General features: G+C 30.0%; 1 protein-coding gene across 1 annotated transcript; it reads left to right on the top strand.

Moving 5' to 3' along the window:
- Positions 1–8,457: 8,457 nt before the first annotated feature.
- Positions 8,458–8,751, top strand: BDR25DRAFT_212044 (uncharacterized protein; the record flags this gene model as incomplete). Its single annotated transcript, XM_033684705.1, has 1 exon — positions 8,458–8,751. A coding segment is annotated over one exon (294 nt), but the record flags the coding sequence as incomplete, so codon positions are not given.
- Between the last annotated feature and the right edge of the window lie 11,174 nt (positions 8,752–19,925).

The raw sequence follows: 19,925 nt of genomic DNA, 5'->3' as shown, positions 1-19,925 counted from the left end.
GCTTAGTTATGTAACGGCGCAGGCAAGACAATGGGTCCGAATGCGGTGGGAATCCACTCAGAGGCATATGGGAGTGCGTGGGGACTCTGAACCTGGGAATGCTATTGACACCTATAGGCCTTGTACAAAAGGATATTAGGAAACTACTAAGCTAGCTACAGGGGCAAGGTGCAACTAAATACATAAAGGAATAGGGGTAACAGCAGAGGTTAGAGCCAGGTTAAGGTTAGGGCTAATATAGAGGCCTTTTAGAGGTTCTAAGTAACCTAATAATTTATAAGAATTAAGTTAAAGTTAAAGCTAATATAAAAACTTTTTAAATAAGTTCTAGGCAACTTAAAATAAAATAAAAATTATTACACTACTCCCCTTTTTATAGACTAATAGTCCTTATTAGTAGTAATTATAGTATAAAGTATTGCTATTATGTTCTTTACCTTTTTAAAACAAAACTAGTCTAATTTAGCTACGTGTTCTTACTAAGTATTTCTTTACACTACTAGCAGTGTCCTTTAAACTTAAACACTACACATATAGTTATTAATTATTAGAGTAGTAAGTGTAGTTTATTAATTAAAGCTAATTTAAATAAGATAATAAAGTTTTTCTTATAAGTCCTTCTTTTTAAATTATACACTATAAAGTAGGCTACTATAGCTTTAAAAAAGTTTACCTTAGTATGTTTAAAACTATAATTTAGTATTTATAAGCTAGAAAGCTTTTTTTATAAGTAAAAAAACTAATTTAACTAAAATACTTTTCTTTTAATAGCTGCACTAATAAAGTGCGCTTTAAATATAAAAAAAACTTTTTTTTTATTTATTTTAAAAGTTTAGAATGCTTACTATACTTTAGTTTTTTTTTAACTAGTAATAAAATAAGCTTATAAAAGCTTTATTATATTCTTTACACTTTTAAACTAAAACTAGTCTAATTTAGCTAGGTATCCTAGCTCTAAATAATCCTTTATAATACTAGCTATGTGTCCTTATATTAATGCTATATATGCACACTTACTTTAATAGTAATCTAAATTAATATTAAGTCTATCTATAATAAAAGCTTACTATTATTTAAATATAAGTTCTTTACTGTCTATAAGAATTCTAATTTTAAGCATACATTTAGTAAAGTAGATTTGCTAGATCTAAAAAGTGCCTAAAAAGTCTCTTACACTTAAAGTAGTAAAAGTAGTATAAAGCATTATTAAAAGTAATTTAGTAGTTAGTAAAAGTTAACTAGTAGTTTTTAGCTAAATTAGCTACTTAAGCTATGCTTATAATTAAGTAATTTAATTATTAATAAATATACTACTAAAGGTTAACTCTAAATTAGGTAAAAGTATAGCTTTAAGTGCTATAAAAGTAAGTTTAGCTATTAACATAAATTATTAATTAACTTTAAAAGGCTTACTTTAGCTAGAGCGTATTTTAATTCTAGAATTAAAGGGTAGTAGTTAGTTAGACATTAGTAGTTACTTTTAATTTTAATAAGTTATTAGTAGTTTTTAAGTTTTACTTTAGCACTTTTTTATAACTTTTCTAAAAGTAATCTTAATTATAGAGGAAAAAAAGTTTTAAACTTAAAAGCTTTAGTTAACTTAAAGTTAATAAAATCTAGTCTATAAACTAAATAGTTTAATATAATAGTATATAAGTATTATAACTTAAACTAAATTAAATATGTTTTAGAGCTTAAATATAGTTAAATAAATAATTAGTGTAATATTATATAAAGCTATTACTAGTAAAAGTAAGTTTTCTAATATAATGTAATAGCACAGGCAAGACAATAGGTCTAAATGTAGTAGGAATCTACTTAGAGGCATATAAGAGTGCGTAGGGACTCTAAACCTAAGAATGCTATTAACACCTATAGGCCTTGTATAAAAGAATATTAGAAAACTACTAAGCTAGCTATAGAGGCAAGGTGCAACTAAATACATAAAGGAATAGGGGTAACAGCAGGGGTCAGGGCTAGGTTAAGGTTAGGGCTGATACAGGGGCCTTCCGGAGGTTCTGGGCGACCTGACGATTCATGAGAATTAAGTTAGGGTCAGAGCTGATACGGGGACCCTTCGGATAGGTTCCGGGCGACCTAAGATAGAACGAGAATCGTTACAAGTTAGCTTACTAGTAATAGTGTTATTACATAACTAATTCTTTTATAGTTAAAAAGCCTTTATTATTAATACTAATAGTTAATTCTTTTTTATTATAATAGTCTTTTTAGCCTATAAGAAGCACTACTTGCACTTACATAAAGTTACTAGAATTAATAAGAATTTAAGAGTAATTTTATAAAAAATAAAGTAGTAAAGTTAACTTTACTACTACTACTACTACTTAAGTAGCTAAGTAAGTAGCTAATTTTTAGTGTACTTATTTTCTACTAAAGAATTAAAGTAAAAGTTTAACTTATTAACTTTTTACTTTCTTTTTAAGCTATAACTTTTGTTGTTATAAAGAATATTAAGGTTAACTAAAAGGGCCTTTTTAAGGCGCTTATTATGTAGGTTACTATAAGCTACTAAAAGCTTTCTTTATAATATCTTTAGTAACACTACCTTCTTTTTTTTCTTCTCCTTTTTAAAGGTCTTTAAGTAGTGTGTATAAATCTTTTAGATAAACAACTTTATATACTTATACTAAAATAAGTAGTGTTTTTAGTAGTTTTTAAACTAGAAAAGGCGGAAAGACGGGTTAAAAATAGTTGCTATGTAGTAGTAGAAGATTTCTAGCTCTAAAACAAAAGTTTTCTAGTACATAGTAAGCTTTTTAATGATAAAGGCAACACTATTTTTAAAGTAGTTACTATAGTGCTTATAAGATAGGCGCTTTTTTTATACTCTAAGCTTATTATTAATTACTTATAAGTATATAATTATTTACTATAAGCTACTATAGCTTAATTTACTAGTGCTGCTTTTAAAGCATTTAGTTATTTTATAAAAAATTTTTAAAAAATTTTTTATATACTTTACTTTTACTTATTTATTATTAGTAAAGCTATTAAGTAGAGAATTATAACTATTATTTTTAATATTCTTATTAACCTTATTAGTAAGGCCTATGTTATAGCGCTTAGATTAGATAAAGTGCTAAATAAGCTTTTTAAGTTTAAAATAATATAGAATTATAAAATAAATAAAATACTACTATACACTACTATCTTATAGTAGATTTAGTGTACTAAAGCTTTAAAAAACATTCTTCTTACTTAGTGTAGTTATAATAGCTATAAAGCTATTATAACACTTATTTAAATAAAAAACTAAGTTATAAAAGTTATAAAGCTTTCTAATAACTTTATACTATTAATAAAGCTTAAATTAATTTTAAAAAGCTATATTAGCTAGCTTTTATTTTTATAAGCTTATATGTGAAGCTATGTGGAGCACCAAAGACATGAGGAACTGGATTGTATTGTATTCCTGGAGGAGTCCTTTGCGGGAGTCTATATATATGCGAAATAAGTGGGTGGGTCTTGGCAACAGACTATGGTGCTGATGCATCTGCCGATGCATCCGACCATCGTGTGACGACACATCCGACACATCCGACTATCGTGTGACCATGCTGACGATGCATCCGAGTCATCAATGCAAACATTATATTATTACTATAAATAACTGCCTTAATAATAATTTAAATAGTATAGCTAGCGCAGCGTATTTAGTTATTGCTGCTAAAGTTAAGGTTTATATGCAAGTTAAGATAATTAATAAGCTAGATATTATTATTTAATATATTATTTACTATAAAGTAGTAGAATTTTAACTTAATATTATACTTTTAAAGAACTTTAATAATAGTATATGCTTAATTTACACTAGTTCTATTACTATATAGGTTTTTAAAGCTAATAAGTAAGTCTTATAGCTAGGTGTTAGCATTTATATACACATTTATAAGCTATATAAGCTAAGTTTAATAAGGCTTACTTACTAATAAAATACATAATAACTCTTAGTATTAAAAAGTAGTTAAGACTACTCTACTTATTTAAGCTTAACATAATTTTACTATAAGCTTTATATAATACAGTTTAATTTTTTTTCTTTTACTTTATAAAACTATTATAAAGATATTATAATAGCATAGTTAAAAAAGTAAAAAAAGTATTAAAAAATTAAGTTAATTTTAAGTAATAAAACTTTAATATTTAGCTAAAGTTAATTACTATAGTAACTAATTAGATATAACTACCTAGTTAATAAACACCTACACTAGAGCACCTTTCTGCTACAGTGTATAAGCTACCTACTGCCTTACTTTTACTACTTTTACTACTACTATAAAGGGATTTAAAGGCCTCTAAGGGCTATTTAGCAGTACGCTAATGTTAGTATTAATTTTATAAACTACTTTAAGATGCTTTACTATATAAACATTACTATTAATAAGTTTAGCTACTTTTTAAACACTAGCTTTATAGTAAGCTTAATAAAGCTATAGCTACTTTTTTTTACTTACCGTAGTAACATGCTATAGATCTACACTATATCTCTACATAAATAACACCTTCTAGCGCCTAAAAAGTTATAACTTATACTTTATATAATATCTTAGCTAATTTACGCTTAATTTAATGCTAGAACACTATATATTATTTTAGTTAATTTTAAAAGTAATTCTAACATTATAGTAAGCATTATTTAGGTGCTTCTTAGCCTAAGTATTTTACATATGCTTTAAAAGAGTTACTTTACATAGAAATAGCGTAAATAAGCTAGGTAAAGCTATATAGGCCTTCTCTAAGTGTTAAAATAAAGCAGTATAATATATCTAAGTAGTAAAACAGCTAGATAAGGCATATAAAAATAACGCTTATTAGCAGAGCTTGCTCTGCTTATTATATTCGGGTTTGCAGAACGAAAAGTTTAGCAGAATCTCCTCTTTTAGACGCGCTAGTTAGTCATAATTTCTTTAGATAAACTCTAGTAACACTATTTCTCTGTCACCTTATATATTTCTTACATTCTTTTTTAAAAAAAAATGTATACCTAATATAAGTGCACTTTTATGTTAATTTGTACACAGTTTGCTCTAGCATGTGTTGTGTAAAACATGTTTAAATTATAGTTAGTTGCGTCTGTTCCACCTCTCTAGCCACATTAGTGTGTTAGGGATTTGCATCAGCCACGCTTAGTTGCAGGCTGTGGTAGGTCGCGTGCTGCACGTGTTTATCCTGCTGCAGTTAAATGTTGTTGTTATGTGTCTATTACCTATCTAATACTACTTTGCTAAGCATTATGCTGCAACTATTCTTTAACCTAAATAACCTACTTTAATGCGCTAACTGTTACTGTCTACTTAATTCTATAACTAATTAGTGGTTTTTTTAATAAAAGGCGTGTTGTGCTTCTTATACTACTAAACCCTAGCCTACTAAAAAACGCCTAGCAACCCCTACTGCTCTAGATCTTTTAGCTAATGTAAAGAAAAAACATTACTTACTTACTAATATTATAAACGCGGCAAATATCCCTATAGTTACAGTTTAAAATAATTTTTATTAAAATAGTGTTACTTACTTTTGTTAAACACACGCTGCTTATTTTTGCTAAACATGCTTTACTTAATCTTGTTAACTAAATAGTGCTTTTTTTTATTAACTACTTAACACCTAGTCTTGTACTTTTACACCTCTATATAAATGCAGCAAATGTAACACTGCTCTTATTAAAGGCATTAATTAATTTAAGGATAGCGTTAAGTAGAAAGCAAACTGTGCAAGTTGTTAAGGCAATATATAGGCGCGTACTATACAGCACAAGGCCCTTAAGCTTATACTACTATTAAACCTAGGTCTAACTCCTGCGCTCCTTTAAAATGCGTACTAGTTACATATATTAGAACAGACTTATTAATCTTGTAGACTACACTTATTTAGCAATGTCTCTAGCATTCTAAGCGTTTCTTTTACTCCTTAGTTCTTTTTATTATTATAGGGAGATCTTTCTAGATAATTTTTAGTTGCTTTATTACAAAAATTAGTAAACAGCAATACTGTGCGTTTGTTAGAGGATAAGGCTAGAATAGATGCTCTATTTAAAGCAGAATAAAGAGCATATAGCATGCTAAAAACACTTTATATTATGTAATTTACTATAGATAAATCTCTAAATAATCTAGTGCTATTAGATAAAAATAAAAGTCTAATAGTAAAATTTTACTTAAAGCTTAAAAAGATAAATTTAGAGGAATGTAAAGTGTACAACTAGAGGTAGTTTAATTTAGATATTGCTCTATATAAATGCACTACATGTTAAAAAGACAGGCGCAACTACTTAAACAATCCTAATTAGGTGCCCTTATAGAGTGCTGTAAATAGGCTAGATCTTAGTCCTGTGCTATCTTATCTTTTAACACTAACTACAACTAAGGAACAACTTCTAGCTAGAGTGCAGATTACAATAGAGCTAAGGCAGCACTAGGGTTAACAGTATAAGTATTAAGAGTATGTTTACTATTTTACTATAAATACTGCAAAGGTCTTTTTTTACTTACTACTATTTTTATATAATCTTAATATTATTATCTTAAAGCTTCTAGCATTTAAAGGTAAAAATGTTAGTGCTATTAATTACTAATTTAGAAAGAACTATAAAGTGCAGTAAACTATTATATTATAGTAGCTTCTATTTCTTAAATCTAACTATTCTAGCTATTATAACATTAAAATTAACTAAGAAGCACTTAATTCTTTACTTTTTAATAACTATATTAATAATTAGCTCTCTACTATTTATATAACTAAAAAAGAGTTGTTAGCTACTCTAGATAATGTTAATGCAAACCTAGTGTCTAATACCTGCGCTAATACTGTTTATAAGCATAATGTTAATCTGCTGTCTAATTCTAGTACTACTGCTAGTGTAACTAACAACTATTAATAAAGCGTTGTAAGTGCACTTAAAATACTTAATTAAGGTGTAAGTAAATCTTACACTCCTTTTAGTGTATAACACCTACAGCTGCCTAGTACTAAGCGCTTAACAGTTAGCTCTAGCATAGGTTGTAGTATTCTGTTACGTTCTATAGCTAGTATCTATCTTAACACCTTAGAATAAAGTAATGTAACTAGCTATTATAAAAGCTTAGTAATAAAAGACCTAGAAATTAAAGAGTTAAAAGATTTTAATTATAGAATTGTCTTTAACTTTACTTTAAACATTATAGAATTTAAGACCTTATAATAGCATATCTAGAAGACAACTAATTAGACGTACCTTTTTATAGCTTTTATAAAACAGACTTCTTTGTCTAAATTTAGAAACTATAAGCTGCTACTAAGCCTAGCGTTTTTATTTTTATTTTTATATAAAGCAGTAGAGTTTGTTTAGCTGCGCTTATAAAAAATTAATTATCTATTCTATATCTAGCATCTTATTTACTATAAGGATAGACAGTTTGCACGCTACCTACAGTTCTGTTTTGCTGCATTTAACACCCTCCTCTGCTAAGAGTTTACTACTAAGGTAGGTTTTTATGTTAAAAAATCTTTTAGTAACAAGGACATTATAGTTAAGTTAATATAAGAGGAGTTTAATTAGCTAGATAGTAGCTAGTGTTTAATTAATTTTATTATAAAGCTTATAGCTAACATTTATAAGACTTAATCTTATTAGGTATAAAAAGGGAAAGTGTTAAAAGTAATAGTTTATTTATTACCTATTTATTACCTTTACATTACATGTTTGCTAAAATTAACAAGGTGCGCTAACTACACTATCTAACTTTATTTATTACATTCTTTACTATAGATTAACATTAGCATAATCTGTTACGCTTTATGCTAAAGTTTTTAGAGTAGGAGGCTGTAAACTTAAAGTAACATGTTTACTTTACTTCTAATTTTGTCTAGAATAATCCTTATATTATAGCATATTATTTTAATAAGTAATTTTAGCTTTTTAAAACCTATGTTCTAACTCTTAAGTTTAACATAACTAACTTTTAAGATTAGTATAAGTAGTAAGGCTAAGGTAGTACACATAATTATAGCTTATACTACTATAAAGGAGTACTAAACCTAGATTTAGAGTTAGGCAATAATGCAACTAATTTTAATATTGCCTGCATAGCAGCATACTAGGGGTGTTATATATTAGCAATGCACCCAGAGCCGAATCTACAGCAGCTAGTAGACAAGGGTTCTGTGCTGTTACTACTAGCACTAGCTATGTTATTTAACCTTAAAGAGCTCTTAAGTGTTCTTACTTAGTGCTATATCTATTGCTGTTTAGCTAGTTATTATCTTAAAAAAAATAAAAAAACTAATATAAAAGTTTACTAATTTAATGCACTTTAGCCTTTATAAATAAGTCTAGGTTTTAAGAAGCTAGTAGATAAGCAGTATAAAAAATTTGCTACTAAGAGAAACTATATGCGCCTTAACGCCTATTTACCTATACTTGCGCTTAGATGGCGCGCAAATACTAACATATAAGTGTGCACTAGCACTACTAGCGTTGTTAACTATATAGGCGTGTACGCTTTAAAGGGCGAGACACAGACGCAGACTTTTAAGAATATAGTAGGGCAGATATTACTGTATATTAAACCTAGCAACCTAATGCTCTTCTTTGTAGTAAGGCTTTTTAATAAGAGTATTAGCTCTTATAATTACAGTGCACAGAAGGTTCTGCATACTCTATTTAGTATTGCGTTAGTACACTGTAGCTGCACAGTTATTAATGTTAATTATTATTCTTTTAAATTACAGCTAGTCTTCTTCTTTTTCTAGAGTAGGCAGCCTAAAGATAATTAAGTAGCTAATAAAGGCAATAAAGCTAAAACTTATACCCTTTAAAAAGGCAAGAGCATACTGTAGAAGTATATTAAACGCCTAGTAGCCCTTTTTAATATCTGCTATTTAGATTACCTACTTTATTTTAATTATAATAAGCGCCTAAAGTGTAGCCTTTAAGTAAAACTATAAATTCTTAACTTTATTCTTTAATATAAACTATCTATTAACATTAAAAACTTTTTTTATATTAAATTAACATTACACTATCTATTTTAAACAACTTTAGAGTTATACTATGTTAATAGGCAAGTATTTACTACTTTTACTAAGGCTTATGCAAGATGCTAAATGTTATGCTATTATACACTATTAGATTCTTATAGTGACTTAGAAGTGTAAGAAAAAAAAAGAATCCTAAGTAAGAGAATATAGTACTTAAAAAGAGTCTCTTTTTTAATAAGCTTCCTTGTCTCTAACTTAGAGATGTAGGTATTCTTGTTAATAATAAGTTCTTAGGAGATTAGCTAATTAACTATGCTAAGAATTAAAAGCATAAGGCTTACTTTAACACATTTTATTTAGATCCTGTGTTATATTAGTAAAATATTAAGTAAAACTATCTAGTTAAGAATGCACCTGTAGTGTCTATTACTGTGTCTAATAACTTGTAAGCTAAGCAGCAGTTGCTATACAACCTAATTATTAATTATTACACTACTTTTCTTGCTAAATAGTCTTTATAACAATTACTTGTTAATTTTAATAGTGTTAGAGGGACTAGAAAGATGTATGTAATTAAAATAATATTATCTAAGCTAGAAACATTAGTAGCTAAGCATAATGTTGCTTTACCTATCTTGTAATGCGCACCTACTAGCGTTGCTGCTTATCTTATATCTAGGACAACTCTAAATTCTGTTTTCTGTATTCTAATTACTGTTAAACTAGGACTTTTGCTACTACTTATTAGTACTAGCTTATAAGCTTTATAAGCCTAACTATGTTTTATAAAGTATATTATTATTAATAAGAAGTTAATAGTTAGACTTAAAATATTATCCTAAATTTATAAAAGATGTCTATAAGTGTTTCCTTAGAGTATAGCTCTGTTTAGCAGTATTAATATTATCTTATTAGAAGACTTTAGCTAGCTTCTTTTAGTAAGCAGGCGCTTACTATTTAATAGCTTTAGTAATAGTTCTGTCTTTAACTACTATAGTTAACTACTATATTAGTAATTTATAAAGACAGTTATTCTTAATGTAGTTATAAGACAGTAAGAAGATAGCTAGTTATAATTTTACAAAGCTTTTAGCTATTTTTGTAAAAGTATAAGCACATAAAATAACTAGAACTTGTTTATAAGCTATTATAGTGCTTTTTTTACTAAAAGTAAGTGCTCTTCCTTCTCTACCTTTATTTATTTATGTAGAAAAAGGGTAGAGGTATCTGTAATTAATTATTAAAGTATAAAAGATTTATGTGCACCTATAATTATAGCTTACGCTTAGCATAATTGTAGTAAGCTAGCTAAGGTGTCTGCTATAAATAGTAGCAATCTTTATAGTTTACTTCTTCTATGCATTAGTAGGCGTGTTATGCTATTGCATAACATCTAGACTAAGGCAGGTCTTGTAAATAGATCTACTAGGGAAGTTAATAACATTATATAGTTATTAAGTGTAACTAATTATTATAAGGAGGCGCTAAAGGCAGTCCTTGTAGCCTTTCCTAATTATATAGGTCTAGGTTTGTATGTGTAAGCTAATAGTTAGGTAGTTGTTCTAATTTTCTTTATTTACTAAGAGTTTTATTAGAACTAGGTAGTAGTTTTATAAACATAGTTTTTTTTTTTTTTAGCCTAGGCTATTACTATTTACAAGTCTTAGAGACTTAGTTTAGACAAAGCAGTTCTTTATATAAGTAGAAGCTGTAATTATGCACTAGAGCTTATATATGTAGTAGTGTTGTAGGTTAAATTTTTTAAAAAGCTTATATTTAACAAACTTTTTTCTTTTAGTTACTTAAAAAATTCTTACTCTACTATAATTAGCAAGTAAAATGCTAATATAAGTTAGAGGTTGTAGTAATTAGTTAGGAGTATAAACTATTTATTTAAGTAGCTATAAGTTATTTAATATGTCTAAGCTACTTTCTTTTCTACTTCTAGTGCTTGTTTAGCTTAAGCATGTTAATAAACTAGGTTAAATCTACTAGCACTATGTTATCTTTAGCTTAAATAGTATCTAGCAGGTACTTTATGTCCTTTATGTTAAACTAATTTATCTAGAATGTAGCTTAATGTCTGTGTAATATTATTAGCTAGTGTCTAATACTTTACCTAATACTAAACTTACTTAGAATTATTAAGGAACTTATAATTAAATAGTTTTAAGAAACTAATACTCTTGTTTAAGGTTACTAGTTAAATATTAAAAGCTAGGAAGTAACTGCCTAGCTGTGCAGCATATAATACTGTTATAATTACCTGTTTAGCCCTTAAGAATAGTATCTTAAAAGGTAGAATTAGTAGCTAGAAGGGACTGTTAATAGCAACAACTTTATAAAAAGCTTAATTAGTAAAGTTAAATACTAATTTAACTATAGTAGACTATATCTTACTATTAGCCTACTTAAGGAATATTGTAGCTGTTAATAGGAAACTTACTTAACATTAACAGTCTTAAATATTATTGCTAATAGGTAGTAGGTACCTAGAAAAGCCTGCACATATCTAGTCTACATAGCGCTGTAAAGTATTAGACAGGTATTAGATAAGTATTAGACTAGTATTAGACAGGTATTAGATGTATTAGGTAGCATATGCTTACCTAGAATATAGTATTACTTATATGCTAGACATAGGCGCAGAAGTTGTGCATCTTTAGAAATTTAATCTTCTTATTAGTACTAGTAACTGCATCTACTAATATTAATTTAATATATCTCTATTAGCGCAGCTTGTTAGCTTTCTCTATGTCTGTTATTAGTACTGCAAAGAGTGGACTGCTATTATTTAAAGTGTTATTATATTAGAAATTAACAGCGTTTATAGGCTCTAGACTGTTAATATCTATAGGCTCTATGTCTAGGTAGTAGTGTTAGGGAGGCATATATGCGTCTAGGAGTTTAAAGAGCGTGGTTTACTTAATAAAGAATACATGTTAATTACTAAATTTACTAAAGTCTGCACTACACTTAATAGCCTTTTAGCTATAATGTTTACTCTTACTAAATCTGTAATAGATTAGCTACTGTCTATTACCTGTCTAATACTATATGCACTTACTATATTGCTGTTGTAACATTCTTAGATTGTACACATAGGTGTGCTTCTAGTTTAGACTTTTTATTATTGTTATGTTTAGCATCTAATAGATGCTGTACTGCTAGGTAGAATTTGTTAGTCTAGAATTTAGAGTAGGCTGTATTAGTCGCAATATAGTCTAAATTGCGCTAGGCGCCCTCTCTAGTTAGTAGGGTCTGCTGCTTTAGATTTTGCACTGTCCTTAGGTTAGTAAAGTATTTTAATAAGCTTTTCTTACACTTTACTATAGTGCATGTAGTAGTAATAAATAGGTAATAGATAATTTATGTAAAGATTTATATAATATTACGCTATACTAAAAATTAACTAGTAGCGTTGTAGAAGTAAGAAGGTATGTGTAAGTCTAAGTAATTAAAGTCCTTAAACATATGCGTAGGCTATTGCGTTATTTAGGCAGCAGCCTACTACATAGTGTAGTGTGTTGCTACAGTAAATAGCAGTAAGCTAGTTAAATTTTTTTTATTTATTAAAAATTTTACTTTTGCTTACTTTTACTATAGTTTTATGTGTTTAATATAACATCTAATACTGTGTTTAATACTGCTAAATATAATAGTTTATTATAAACTTAGAGTTTTTAACACAATTTATAAGAGCTAGTTGTGTAACAGTACGTGTTCTTAGTTGCTAGTATAATATTAGTAACGTAGTTAGGGTCCTAGTAAAGTTACTAGGTAAGTAGTAAAAGTAAAAGTTAGCTTTAACTAAGTTGCTACCTAACTTTTTAAACCTTTACACCTATACTTTTACTGCTACTTACTTTAAAACTAACCTACTGCTAAGTAGTAGCTTTTTTGCACTATTTTTACTAACCTTTACTCTATGTATGTACCTATTTACTTATAATGCTGTTTTACACTAATATTAGTTTAGACCTGTGTCTAGTTTATTACTTACTTTATAGCATTTACTTAGTTAAAATGTCTCACTCTTGTCTTCCTCTAGTAAATAGTGCTAGGAAGAGTATAGTAATAGTAATAAACATAGTAATAGACACTGCTAATGCATTTTAGCTCTTTTTAGAAAAACTCTACGCAAAGCTCTTTATAAAGCGCCTTAAAAAGCTCCCTGCCTTACTCCTAGGCTAGATAAAGGACAGAAGAGTTAGAAAACTTTTTACTAAAAGTGTAGTAATCTGCTACCCTTACAGCAAATTACTTACAAGAAGGGAGGCGCCTGTGTTCTATTATAAAAGGGGACTAGTAAGGGTTAAAAGCTTTAGAAGGATAAGTGTATATTAAATCTTATTCCTATATACTTTATTTTATACTAATTATAGGTAGTAGCAACGCTGTAATAGATTAAGTATTACTAGTTAGCTAAGTAAGATACTTACTTTTTCTTTACTATTAATCCTTTTTGTTGTCTAGTTTGCAAAATTACCTAGAATATTAGTTATAATAACTCTGTTACTTTTTAGTAGAGCGCTTAGGCACTCTGTGCATTGCAGATAACTACTAAGTTCTTTATTATAACTCTAATAAAGTGTAGGTGTTAATAGGTTAGTATTAGACAAAGTATTAGACTAATAAGGTTATAGGTACACAACAGGCTGCTATCTATAGCAAACGTATTACTATTTAGGCTTAAGATGTTAAATTTGTTATCTGTATTGCTTAAGACTTTAGACAGTACTACAATTTTGTAAATAATTATTTAGATAGGAAGAAGTAGGGTCTCTTCTAGTCTATAGTGTTTATTAGTGGTATAGGCATCTACTTAGTTAGGCTAGTGCTTAGAATAATTTACTTTTTAAGGGTTTTTAGGCTGCAGATAGCTCTAGTCTGTCTGCTACACTTACAGCCTTCTTACTAAGGCTACTTATAATACAAAATAATTTCCTGCGAAAGGTTTTTAAGTGTGAAATAACAGCGTACTTAAAGCAAGCTCTGCTTTTACAGATTATTTATGAACTGTCGTAGTATTTTAAAAATAAAGCTAATATAGAAATAAAGCTTATAAAAATAAGGCCTATAAAGTAGTAACACACTATGATAACTATGTTATTAATTAAAATAAAAATTAAAACATTATAATAAGTAAAAGAATAACATAAATAGCATAGTTACTAAATTTATTAAAAGATTACTAATAAAATAAGTAATAATAACATTCTTTATATTAATTTTTAAATATAAGCTTTTTAGCTTTTAGTAACTTACCTTTAACTGCCTAAAACTACTAAAAAATTTATATAACTATAGTAAACAGTTAGTACAGCAGCCTTATGTATAGTACAGTATACTAAGTAGATGCCCTGTACATACGTACGTAACTAAAATTAGTGTACTGCAGTACTGTACTATTAGGTGTACTAACGGTTGGACACACTGGTCAAATGGCCGAATGAAAAATCGGAAGTCCCCTCTGGAGACTTCTTAAAATTGGCACTTCGACAGTCTGACCTACGCCTTCGGCTTCTTCAAGAACTTCGCTTGGCTTTGAGCGTTATCAATACGGAACTATGAGCCTTTAGTTCTTGAGGGCAGAGCGCCTCTCTGATATTTTCTACTGCTGATTTGGCTGGTCCTTAAACGGACCAGAGGGCTTGGTTCAGCTTCCTATTAGGGTTTTAGTGCACGTGATTCACACTTCAGGCTTAAAAGTCTAATGCTCGAAACCTCGAAGCTAAGGATGAAACTAATACGTGGGAATATGAGCTATTACCATTCCGTCCTCCTCTCTACTCTCTCCTCATACTTTTAGCAGTTTAGTATCTTGCTAGAAGACATTAGCAACGGATAGCCTTACCCAGTGAACATATTAATGGAATTGACTATCGACTTAGACTAATGAGCATAGCCATTATTATGAGCTGCGAGCTAGGAACAGATCACTTATGCGAGGCATCCACATTGTTAGAAGGGGATTTTTTCTTTCTAAAATTCGTTGAAACATGTTTAAGCTCACCCTCCTTCGGCATGAAGGACATAATGTACAGTCCCAGCCTTGTCTACGGCCGAAAAGAGAACTCCACGATTGCAGCTGTGTCTAATTGGCTTCCTCAGTAGGGCAAGGTCCGAGCTCTGCCTCACGGGGCTTCTTCCCCTCTCGCCACCACAGTTTCTACGTTAAACGCACCTCCTCCTACTCCTAAGGCATATCTAGCCACCACAGCTCTGCTAGCTTCAATGGCTCAAAATGATCATTCCGCGACAATTTGTGGCAGGATATTTAATCGAAATTCATCATCACAACTTAGACTGCGAATGCCTTTGAGAAACCTTCAAAGCATATTCCTAATGCCCGATCCTACTGCGCATTAGCTGTCATAACAGAGAACGTTTTAGGCGATTATTACCTGCACGGCCGGCGTCAAAAAAATAATCATAAACCTTTGCAGTCTCCCTTTCGCCGATAGAGTCTCAGTACGGTCTTTACCATTCTTCTGTGCCACAGACATCGTTTGCATATTTGTTAAATTCATTAAGATATTGGCAATGAGATGTGATGTTAGAGCTGCGGCAAGGTATGTCTGGTATGACCAATTTATCAATGAGATGGAACAAGGCGGTCAAGTTAATCTAGAAGTTCGACGGAAGTTGGGAGGAGAGGGCATGCTGCTTTGCAGCAACTGGCCTGCAGCCCGCGAGGTTTCGCATTAAGGGAATTTTTTGGCGCCCAGTAAAGCTCCACAGCAGATGGGCTTCCCAAAACAGATGTGGGATCCGGAGCAAAAAGAGGTGATGAAAATAACAGACATTCCCAGCTTTTAAAAATCTTGAAATTCTTATATGGCCCTTCTCATCTTTTCTTAGCCCAGGCAAATTCCGAAGCCACGCTTCGCTCAAGCATTGATGCCAGCGGGTCTTCAGGACAGTTGCCTTCATCTTTGGTGCCCTCATACAAATGATCAAACTATCCAGCACCCGAAGAATCATAGGGATTCAGACAATTGCCACAGCACTTCATGGTGCCTCTGTTACCCCAGAAATCCTGCTTGTCTTAGCCAAAATAGCCGTCGCTGTCGAACTTTGCCCGATGCCAATAGCTTTAAGAGCAAAGGGCTGCGTCCCTTTACTCCCAAGGGTCGTGGCATTCCTAGCCAGTTTTGTGCATTTCTAGTGTGGACTGCCTCCCTCTTAGATTCCTGCTACTAGCTGTACTTGATTAAGCCTTAGATCCTAGATCCTACCCTAAACATACCAATCTTGCAGGAACCGGCCGGCCGAAATTATCCAACCAACATTCTGTTGACCACAATATGTATTGTGAACTAACCGTTCACAATTCTTGGACTTACCCTGCCTCATGTTGATAAGCATGTCTCTAAGTTTGTCTACAAAACGTCTTTGACTAACAAGAAGTGGCAAGATCTCTTTTGGAGACCTTACCCAACTTCTGAGCTGTGGGTTAGCATCCTGGGCCTAGTGATCATTACGATTAGCTTTGCTTTATTCTTAGTATATTCAGCGTGTTTAACAGGGCATGCTACTGTTAGAACAGTTGACTACTGTTACAGGCACGTGACTGTATAACAGTAGGCGCTTTATAAATGTTATGATATCTTACCTGAATGTTCCTGTTGCCAGATGTCTTCTGACAGTAACAGAGGGTCTTAGGGAAGGGAGAGGGATAAGAGATAGGGACAGAGTAAAGAGAGTCACATAATACTTCTCTAACATATAACAGTGTAAGAAGGGTGTACAGTCCTCTGTACAATCTAGCTAGAAGTATAGCAAAAAAAAGGTTAGTAAGAAGTAAAAAAAAGTAAAAATAGTAAAATAACTAAGTAGCTTTAGTTTTTTATAAATAAATAAAAATTCCTCTACACACTTTATATTTAAAAATATATACCATGTTTTAGCGCGTAATGCACAGCCTCGCGCAATGCATAATTTTAGCAATCTGCGCCTTTTACTTTTAAAGCTCTAGAGACTTACATAAATTATAAATTATATAAATTATTAATTATAATACTAATTAAATGCTATAAATTCTATTTCTAGTAATAATTTATATATAATACTTTATAAGAAGGTTAATTTTCTGTTGTGTTAAGTTCTGCCTAATGCTAGCTCCCTTTTTTTTATTTAATGCTATATTATTATTAAAATCTGCTAGTGTACTAGTAATAGGCGTAGGAGCTTTTGTTACAATCCTTACTCCGGCGAAATGGTGTTTTCGGGAGTACGACGGCCTATGATGATTAGCGGGGAGGGGAAGGACTTAGCTGGATTGGGTGTACAGTCCGTCGAGCAGAGTGTAGGTATAGCGGGGGGAAGAAGGCAGGTTGTGGTTTGGCCCAGCGGCTGTATAGGGAGCTGGCAAACCTGATCTGTAAGGATAGGAAAGGAGGTATATATAGTGCAAGATATATAAGGCGGCAATGTCCTTTTTATAAAGGTTTTAATGCCTCTTAGTCTATTAGGTAGGTAAAGACTAAATAGTAATCACAACCTTCTAGCTATAGTTATGATTAAGACTATATACATGGGGTTTGCATGCTCTGCATGTTTGCATGTTTGCAGGCTTGCTTGACCTGCGTAGCCTGCAAGCCTGCAAGCCTGCAAACCTGCGATTCTTACTGGATGACGCACTCCGCTAGGCTTTTGTCTAAAAGCCGGAGCTATTCCTTATCTGTCTTGTCACGTGATTTATTTAACGCGGGGTTAAGCGTTTTCCATCTGATGTTGCTGGGGCTGTGAGGGACAGCTAATTAGGTTATTACGGTCTGCCTGTTGGCTGTAACAGCTTTCTGCTTGCTCTTTATTACTTACTAAAAGTTCTTTTTAAGCTGTTAATTAATCTGCTAGGTAAGCTTTACCTTTTTTTATTAAGCTACCTTTATTTTAAGCTTTTATAAGTAAGCCTTCTTTACTATTACTACTTTATGCTTTTTTTACTTTTTTACACTTTACTTTTTCTTATTTTTAAAGCTATAAAGCCTTTTTTAGCTTTTTTTATACTTAATAATTACATGCTTTTTAGACCTTAACGTACTTCACAGGCGAGTTGCTTACACACCTAAGTTGCTTACTTTTGCTAAGACTCTACTACACTACTTTTTTTACACTAATGCATTTCTAATAACACTACATAGATATGTTAAAAAAATGTTAAATATAGCTTATACTTTAGGCTTTTAAATAAAACATAACACTTTTTAAGTAATATACTACAGCTATCTATAAAGTCTTTTAAAAGATAATAAGTAACTAACACACTAGGCAACTTTTCTAAGCTAATTATATAGCTAACTTATAAAAGCTAAATAATAATAAAAAGTAAGTAATTATTTAGCACATATTTAAGCTAAATGCGTAAGGATTTCTTCTTTAGCTAGTAGCTATAGCTAATATAGCTAATTCTTTACACGCTAAGTATAATATAGGCTATGTTAGCATAAACTAGCTTAATATATTTATTAAGTGTTACTTAAAGCTTAAAGTAAAGTTTAAGTGTAAGTATAACTATAAAAAAGCTTTTTATAAAAATCTTATAGTAATTTAAAGCTAGTTTAACTTTATAAAAAATATAAAAGCTAAGTATAGTATCTAAAATAATAATATATATAACTTTAATAAAATAAAGTTTATAATAAGCTAGATATCTACTAAAGTAGTTATTATAAGTTTAGAGAGACAAAGACAGCTAAAATTAGTCTAGCTAGGTAACTAGAAGTAGACAACAGCTATTTTACTTTTTATTTTTTTTTAAAGTAGTAACTACTTTTTAAACTAGTATAAAAAAAATTTTACTTTAAAATTAAGTTATTATAATCTCTAAGTATAGCTAGACTACTAATTAGCTTAGTTTAGACTAGTTAAAGCACTTTAACATGCATATAAAAAAGTGTACTGTTAGCAGCTACTATCTGCTAGTTATTAACAGCTATAAAAGCTATACCTTACTTTATTTTTCGTAATACTATAAAAATAATAAAATTATTACTATTTATATACTTTTTTACTTATTACACTTTTTATAGCTACTTAATGTAGGTTGTTTTACTTCTTTAAAAAAAGTATAACGTACTTTACAGGCAAGTTGCTTACACACCTAAGTTGCTTCCTTTTGCTAAGACTCTACTAAACTACTTTTCCTACACTAATGCATTCCCTACAACACTACTTAGACGCGCTAAAAGAACATTAGATATAGCTTACACTCTAGGCTTTTAAATAAGACATAAAACTCTTAAAGAAATGTACTATAGCTATATGTAAAGTTTTATAAAAGATAATAAATAACTACAGCGCTAGACAACTTTTATAAGCTAATTCTATAGCTAAATTATAAAGGCTAGGTAATAAAAAAAAGTAGGTAATTATTAAAACTATACTTAAGCTATATACGCAAGGAATTTCCTCTTAGATAGCATTTATAGCTAATATAGCTAATTCTTTACACGCTAAGTGTAATCTAGGCTATGTTTACATAAACTAGCCTAGTATGTTTGTAAAGTGTTATTTAGAGCTTAAAGTAAAGTTTTAAGCGTAAGTATAGTTAAAAGATATTTAGCTAATTATAAACCTTATCTTACTAAAGTTGTATATGTTATTATTCTAAATGCTATACTTAGCTTTAATATTCTTTATAAGGCTAAACCTGCTTTAAATTACCTTAGGACTTTTATAAAAAGCTTTTTTATAGTTATACTTACACTTAAACATTACTTTAAGCTCTAAATAATGCTTTACAAACATACTAGGCTAGTTTATGTAAACATAGCCTAGATTATGCTTAGTGCGCAAAGAATTAGCTATATTAGCTATAAATGCTATCTAAGGGGAAATTTCTTACGCATATAGCTTAAGTATAGTCTTAATAATTACCTACTTCTTTTTATTACCTAGCCTTTTTAATTTAGCTGTAGAATTAGCTTATAAAGGTTGTC

Source organism: Lindgomyces ingoldianus, assembly GCF_010093535.1.
Source record: "Lindgomyces ingoldianus strain ATCC 200398 unplaced genomic scaffold BDR25scaffold_4, whole genome shotgun sequence".
NCBI lineage: Eukaryota > Fungi > Ascomycota > Dothideomycetes > Pleosporales > Lindgomycetaceae > Lindgomyces > Lindgomyces ingoldianus.
The sequence above is the reverse complement of the archived record's forward strand: the minus strand, read 5'-3'. Positions and strand labels throughout refer to the sequence as shown.